The sequence below is a fragment of the Procambarus clarkii genome, chromosome 41 (assembly GCF_040958095.1).
Source record: "Procambarus clarkii isolate CNS0578487 chromosome 41, FALCON_Pclarkii_2.0, whole genome shotgun sequence".
In the NCBI taxonomy this organism is placed as follows: domain Eukaryota; kingdom Metazoa; phylum Arthropoda; class Malacostraca; order Decapoda; family Cambaridae; genus Procambarus; species Procambarus clarkii.
Window position 1 is genome coordinate 24,964,257 of NC_091190.1, and position 8,255 is coordinate 24,972,511.

General features: G+C 48.6%; 1 protein-coding gene across 1 annotated transcript; it reads right to left on the minus strand.

The window, feature by feature from the left end:
• Window positions 1-1,266: 1,266 nt before the first annotated feature.
• On the minus strand, window positions 1,267-7,759 carry LOC138373183 (uncharacterized). Its single transcript, XM_069339212.1, has 2 exons — window positions 7,660-7,759; window positions 1,267-1,817 (listed from the first exon to the last, which is right to left on the minus strand). The coding sequence occupies exons 1-2, from the start codon at window positions 7,757-7,759 to the stop codon at window positions 1,267-1,269; spliced, it is 651 nt and encodes a 216-aa protein (XP_069195313.1).
• Between the last annotated feature and the right edge of the window lie 496 nt (window positions 7,760-8,255).

An 8,255-nucleotide genomic window follows, 5' to 3' on the forward strand; every position in this document is an offset into this window, starting at 1 on the left:
CCAACAACTAGGGCTGGACGAGTGACGCTCCGTTCATGCAGGTCGGCGTTCAGTTCCCGACCGTCCAAGTGTTTGGGCACTTGGACGGCTGTGACTCGAAATCTGGCAAGATGCAACCCACACATTCCTCACCCCTTCCCCCTCACTTTCTTAAGACCCAAAATGGACAGGCAATAAAGGCAGCGGCAAAATGATCAAGGAATCTTAAGGGCTCAGTCCATATGTGTAGCCCCTCTCACTCGGGCTGGACGGTAGAGCGACGGTTTCGCTTCATGCAAGTAGGCGTTCAATCCCCGACCGTCCAAGTGGTTGGGTACTATTCCTTTCCCCTCGTCCCATCCCAGATCCTTATCCTGACCCCTTCCACGTGCTATATAGGCGTTGTGGCTTGGCGCTTTCCCCTGAAAGTTTTCTTCCTTCGGTCTATATGTTTCCGATTATTAGTTGACTTCACAAGGCACAGGGGAAGCCTAAACTTCCTTTCCTCGGTTACTAATAATGGATATTAATCAGTTACGACCTCGCTGAGAGTATCTCCATGGGACAAGAGGACAAGTCAAGCCTGGCCTCGGGCCGGGCTTGGGGAGTAGAAGAACTCCCAGAACCCCATCAACCAGGTATCAAGCAGGTATCTATCTATCTACCTACCTAGTGTCTACCTTGTTGAGGTACCGGTCATCGACCAGGCCCTCGTTGCTGGACTGGTCAACCAGGCTGTTGGACGCGGCTGCTTGCAGTCTGACGTATGAATCACAGCCTGGTTGATCAGGTATCCTTTGGAGGTGTTTAACAAGTTCTCTTTTGAACTCTTGCGAGGGATCGGCCAGTTATGCCCCTTATGTGTAGTGGAAGTGTGTTGAACAGTCTCGGGCCTCTGATGTTGATAGTTCTCTCTCAGAGTACCTGTTGCACCTCTGCTCTTCAACGGGGGTATTCTGCACATCCTGCCATGCCTCCTGGTCTCATGTGATGTAATCTCCTTGAACCTTGAAAATGTCCGTAGAGCTGGCAAGGAGGGGATGGAAGAACGGGGCGAGGATGCAGAAATCTTGTGCGAGGAACTGGAGACGAGGCAAAGAGGGAAGATGAAAGAACGGAGGCCCAACCACCGCGGACTTCAACTTGAAAAGAGTGTAGTAGAGTTGAGTCGGGTGTCATTTGCAGTACACACAGGGGCTGGGCTCGCAAGCAACTGGCAGTTGATGGTAGTTGAAGGTTGATGGCAGGTGTTGATGTTAGTTAATTTCGTCAGTTGTGGTGTTTTTTTTATGATTTCAGCAAACTCTGATCTTTGATCTTCTTGTGCTTGTCGGTCTGACTTCGTGTTGACATTGTGGTGCTGTTGTTGGAGGTTGACTGTGTAGTGTCGTGAAGGAAATCGGCAGGCGAGTAGTGGCATTTCCGTGAAGGTGAAGATGGTGTTCCCACCGCGACGTCCTCACCTGATGAATCGGATGAGTAAAAAGCAGAGGTGGTGGATCGTGGAGGTTGAGCTCTTGATGGTTGAAAAACAGCAGCAGGTCTTGTTGCAGGTGTAGAAGGTTCCGTGGATGCATGTACTGTGGGTGGAGCTGGAGCAGACAGTGGTGGATGACAAGTCGTCGACTTCTGGGTTGCTTCAGTTGCAACTGTAGGTTCAGCGGGGTTTACAGCTGCAGTAGGTTCAGCGGGGTTTACAGCTGCAGTAAGTTCAGCGGGGTTTACAGCTGCAGTAGGTTCAGCGGGGTAAGCAGCTGCCGTAGATTGTCGGCACCAACCCACGGGCACTTGTGAAGATCTTGATGTAATCTCCTTGTTCAGATTTTGAACTAATGTGTCTAATGGAGACTAAACCTCGTAGACAGTAATATTGTCAGGAGTCTTCTCGACTTCCCCTCAACACCTTTGTACTCAAGCGTTTAAGCTGGAGTGAGCTGTCTATTTCAGCTTGACCATTTGATAGATCCTCTCATTACCCTTGACCTGGGATAGGATTCATAAAGCTTTTACGCAAACATTAACGAAACCTGTACATCTTGGCGTTGTTTACGTCTATTGAACAGCTTACGAGCTTGGAACCTTCACAACCTACGATTATTTTTGTTATAGACAAGCTCGTAGTGTTTCGGAACTCGTAAACTGTTTAATAAATGTAAACAAAACCGCCATGATTGAAGAAAGATGTACAGGTTTCGTAAATAGTTGTGTAAATTCTTGATTGAATCCGAGTCCAAGGCCGTCTCGTCTTAAATCAACGAAATTAAAAATTTTCTTCATTCTTTCCTTCAAAGAAACTCGATCGTGATGTATGACCTTCACAATGTTGATTTATGCATTTTCTTCACACTAATGAGAGAAGAATGTTTTTTTCATAATAATGTCATCCTGTACCGGCTAGTATTTGTATATTTTTCATGTAATTTTGTATTTGTTACTATCTCAGTTTTCTTGCATTTTAAATGTTTTTTTTTTATTAGAATGAAAAAAATTATATTTTAAAAGCTTACACTAAAATTTTATCATTTTTGAAGAACTTTATATTTTCTCGTGGATTAGTTTACATGATCAGGTCCGCCTTGTGAAGGGAATTACTAGTCGTATTACTGTTGCTGTCATGTTCACAGTTAACTTTGTAACCCAGTGACCAAGACACGGCATGAGGGAGAGGGGGGGGGGAAAGAGGGGGAGGGGGAGAGAGGGGGAGGGGGAGAGAGGGGGAGGGGGAGAGAGGGGGAGGGGGGGAGGGGGGAGGGGGAGAGAAGGAAGGATGGAAGGTTGAGTGGGTTGCAGCTTGCCAGATTTCCAGTCTCAACCAATAAAAGACTCATCAACAAAATTGAAAAAACAGGCTGGGATAACTGGGAATGTAATCTGCAGAAGTAAGGAATAACTCGCACACAGGACCCAAGGGTTGTAGCGAGAGAGGGATTGGTAGTCAAGGAGCAGACTGAGCTTTTTTGGGAGTGGGGGGGGGGGGGGTAATAGAGAGAATGTAGAGGCACAGGTGAAGGGAAAGTTTGGAAATGGGAAATACAGTGAGAGTTATGAAAGCAGTCGGGCTGTCCGCCTTGCTGACACGATGTGTGGGTGTTGGCAGCTAAGTTAAGTTTGCTCTCTCTTGTCAGGGAGCTGTGTGTGTGTGTGTGTGTGTGAGGGTCTAAACATGTGGTTCAGCATATGTGGAAGTCTATAATTGAATAATGTGTAACATATATACACACACTGATGCTTCCGCACATGTTCTGTTTAAGGCTATTTGTTTTATTATTATTATATATTGAATATATGTATAATATATATATATATATATATATATATATATATATATATATATATATATATATATATATATATATATATATATATATATATGCACAATTTGTTTTATTATTATTGAGAGGGATTTCTGGTCAGTATTTTATCTGGGAATTATATACTGTGGGGCGGGGTTTTCATCTAGTAAATCGAGGCTCTTGGGCCACCAGCTGTGGGAGCGGGGCGTCTCATCTTGGAGCAATCTTTCTAACATTGGGTCCTCTAACATTGGGTCCTCTAACATTGGGTCCTCTAACATTGGGTCCTCTAAACATTTCGATGGTGTTCCACACCCTGATGGCTTGGTGCTGCAGTCTGATGTTTAGTGGCTGTATGTTCAGGAGTTCATGGAGCTCCTGGATTGTCTGATCATATGGTGGACGGTGTTTTGCTGCTCTCCTTAGCGCCTTGTTTTGCACAGCTTGTAGTCTCTGCATGTTAGTTTTCTTTATGGTGTGTAGTGGTACTGGAGGATACTCTAGATGCGGCCGAACTAGAGCCTTATATAGGTGGATCTGTATGCTTGTACGGAGGATTCGGAATCTCTTCAGTTTTCCTAAGGCTACTTTGGCTTTGTTTAATTTGCCTTACGTGAATTGTTATCCGTGTTCTATTGATCATGAGTCCCAGTATTCTGCCAACCTCCGCGTTTTGGATCGGGCTGTTGTCAAGGATAATGGGGTCTGGGTTTATTTTTGCAATGTGTAATATCTGGAACGTCTGTTTATTTGGGCTGATTTTCCTTTGCGCTTGCTCTTGTGATATTTGTGCTTCCTCTCTCTTGTCAGAGAACGGTGTATTCACCTAGTTGTGCTTGCGGGGGTTGAGCTCTGCTCTTTCGGCCCGCCTCTCAACTGTCAATCAACTGTTTCTACTACTACTACTCCCCCCCCCCACACACGTAGAGCCTAATAGGCTCAGGAACCTGTACACTTGTTGATTGACGGTTGAGGGGCGGGACCAAAGAGCCAGAGCTCAACTCCCGCAAGCACAATTAGGTGAGTACGCACCAGGAAGTAGCCCGTGACAGCTGACTAACTCCCAGGTACCTATTTACTGCTAGGTAACAGGGGCATAGGGTAAAAGAAACTCTGCCCATCGTTGCTCCCCGGCGCCCGGGATCGAACCCGGGACCACAGGATCACGTGACCAGCGTGCTGTCTGCTCGGCCGGCCCGCTCCGTGTGTGTGTGTGTGTGTGTGTGTGTGTGTGTGTGTGTGTGTGTGTGTGTGTGTGTGTGTGTGTGTGTGTGTGTGTGTGCGCGCGCGCGCGCGTGTGCGCTCTCGTGTCTGCACTGGAGAGAGGACATGGTCAGTTATCTAGACGCAGTGACCCAACGGACGCTAAGAAAATCTCTGAAAATATGGAGGGATTGACCATCACAAAGGGAGCTCCTTCGCCCACCCCTCCCTCCCCACCCCTCCCTCCCCACTCCTCCCTCCCCACTCCTCCCTCCCCACCCCTCCCTCCCCACCCCTCCCTCCCCACTCCTCCCTCCCCACCCCTCCCTCCCCACTCCTCCCTCCCCACTCCTCCCTCCCCACCCCTCCCTCCCCACTCCTCCCTCCCCACTCCTCCCTCCTCCACGTATTCTTCTCCCTCGAGTCTCGAGAAGATGTGTGATAAGGAAGCTGGTCGAAGATTGATGCTACAGCTTCCTGTTTTGAAGGAGTTGAGGGAGGGACAGTTTAGTAGGGGGGAGGGGAGCGGTGAGGAGAGAGTGAGAGGGGGAAGAGAGAGATTTAGGAGGCGAGGAATGTAGTGTTGGGGGCGGGGGGGGGGGGAAGGGGGTTGTGGTGTTATGACAGGTGGTGGAGAGAGAGATGTTGTTGGTGATGGCTGTGGTGATGAAACACAAATGAGATTTATTTAATAAGTTCACCGATAGGAGTGCAGGCAAGTCACACAGGAAATTGTAGCGGCCAGTCTGTCCCTTACAATAGATAAGTCACACCTTGGATTGCTAATGGTCATGTAAACAAGAGATCTGTAGGTGACCTTGTCGCCTCCAGAAGTTGTGCTAAGCTGATAATTGCAGACAATCACTTGTTCGTCCCAATCAAACAAGCCGCCTGTCTTGGTGTCATAGGCAGATCACTGTGGACTCGCGTGGTAGGCGGGGTCTAGCCTGGCCTCTCCAGTTAAGTAGCCGAGTAGCCTGACTGAGAAGATCCTCTACCGAAGGCTCCAACATTGGAGACCAGATGCTGTATAGTCCTCTGCAGGCCGACAGGGAGGCTCTTGACTGGCCGAGGTTACCATCACTTAGACCTAACTGTTAGGAAGAGACACTTGCACTTTTGTCTGTATTAACTAAATAAAGGGTAGGAGCCCTATCCTTCTTTTTTCTCTAATTCTTCCCGTCATTCACATTTCTATCCCCTCTCCCTCTTCCCGTCTTCTATTAATTTCTTATCCCTCTTATTCTCTTCTTTTCTCTGTATCCTCACCTTCACATTTTTGTTCTCTTCATTCTTTCTACCTCTTCCAATCCGATTCGTAATTGTTACGATGTTTGAGGTGAGATTTTTGTTAGTGATTGTTATTGTTAGATGATAGTTTTTTGTGGGCGAGGGAGTTGATGTTCGAGAAGAGAAACAGTTGTATTTACGGAGTGGCAAATGCAGAGAACGGGCTGACAGTTTTGTGTAAAATAAGCTAAAGTAAAAATGTTAGTATGTAAGTTTCTAAATCGCCAAGTCCAGCTTTCCAGTCCTATATTGTCTGGTCCAGGATTCCAGTCCTATATTGTCTGGTCCAGGATTCCAGGCCTATATTGTCTGGTCCAGCACTCCAGTCCTATATTGTCTGGTCGAGCATTCCAGTCCTATATTGTCTGGTCCAGGATTCCAGTCCTATATTGTCTGGTCCAGGATTCCAGTCCTATATTGTCTGGTCCAGGATTCCAGTCCTATATTGTCTGGTCGAGCATTCCAGTCCTATATTGTCTGGTCCAGCATTCCAGTCCTATATTGTCTGGTCGAGCATTCCAGTCCTATATTGTCTGGTCGAGCATTCCAGTCCTATATTGTCTGGTCCAGCATTCCAGTCCTATATTGTGTGGTCCAGCATTCCAGTCCTATATTGTGTGGTCCAGCATTCCAGTCCTATATTGTGTGGTCCAGCGGTATCTCTGCATAGCTCCAGTTCTCCAATATTATTCTCCCTGAATATTGTCTATCTGGTTCAGAATGATAACATTGGAAGATCAAAGCCGAGTGATAAATATCTATCAGGGTACAGCATGGAATATCTTCCACATAGCGACAACAAAGAGAATGGTTCTCCAACTATTTCTGCTTTTGTGGAAAAGCTTGGAATCTGGAACGAAGGTTTGCGTGTACTTGCCCGATTGCACTATCCAGGGGTTGGAATTTAGCTCTTTGGTCCCGCTTCTCAACTGTTGATGTACAGGTTTCAGAGCTTATTGGGCTCTTGTCATATCGATATTTGAAATTGTGTATGGAGCCTGCTTCCACCACCTCTTAATGTGTTCCATTTGTTCACTACTCTGACACTGAACAAATTTGTTTGTAATGCATCTGTGGCTCTCTGGAACACTTTGTGTCTCCCCGTGTCTCCATGTTCGAGTCCCCCTGTGGGGTTATGTGGATAAGTTAATTATTTATTTTATTTGAAAGCAATTGGACTGTTTATATAATTATTTCTTCCACACAATTCCCACAGTGAGGGGCTTAATTGTTAATATAATTCACATAGAGCCGTAATTATTAAAATGATTAATTTGTTTAATTTATTAATTTTAAATGATGAATTCCTTGATGTGAGTTGAATTCAAATAATTTATTATGTAATTTACCGCACTATCTGAATTATAGTTAGTTAAAACAATGACTCTGAGCTGCCCAGAGGACTTCTTAAAACAGGTGAACCCTCGCGGCGGCGTCCACCCCCCCCTCGCGGCGGCGGCGTCGTTCCCCCCTTCCCCACCTCGCGGCGGCGCGTCGTCGTCCCCCTCCCTCGCGGCGGCGTCCACCCCCCCCCCATCGCGGCGGCGGCGTCGTCCCCCCCCACCTCGCGGCGGCGCGTCGTCGTCCCCCTCCCTCGCGGCGGCGGCGTCGTCCCCCCCCCCCACCTCGCGGCGGCGCGTCGTCGTCCCCCTCCCTCGCGGCGGCGGCGTCGTCCCCCCCCCACCTCGCGGCGGCGCGTCGTCGTCCCCCTCCCTCGCGGCGGCGTCCACCCCCCCCCCCATCGCGGCGGCGGCGTCGTCCCCCCCCACCTCGCGGCGGCGCGTCGTCGTCCCCCTCCCTCGCGGCGGCGGCGTCGTCCCCCCCCCCCCCACCTCGCGGCGGCGCGTCGTCGTCCCCCTCCCTCGCGGCGGCGGCGTCGTCCCCCCCCCCCCACCTCGCGGCGGCGCGTCGTCGTCCCCCTCCCTCGCGGCGGCGGCGGCGTCCGCCCCCCTTGCGGCGGCGTCGTCCACCCCTCGCGGCGGCGTCAGCTCCATAATATTGACGTTTTCTACGTTTGGGTCTCTATAGGTTCGTGGGTTTTTGGCGACTCGAAACAGTCACATTTTTACGTTTCAGTTTAGGCAAAACGACTGTGTTTGTTTCGCATCGACAAAGAGAGAACATGCTATAAGTACACGTAAGCTGTAGTTGGGGAAGCAAATGTGGGTATTGTGTAGGGTCCAACTTGACGCGTTTTGTTACCACCGCAAAGTTGACTTGCAGTATTTGATGTGCGTGGAAGGTACCCTTTGTGGAGGGTGTATGGCTGCGTCATACAGGGTGTATAACTGCTTCATACAGGGTGTATAACTGCTTCATACAGAGCAGGGTGTATCAAGCACCTACGTATCCCAAATGCGAAACCTGTACATCTTTACTGAATCATGGCGGCTTAGGATGTATTTATTAGACAGTTTGAGCACCGAAGCGCCACGAGGTGGTCTTTAACAACCTTGAGTTGTAAGGTTTTGAAGCTGTACATTTTCAATA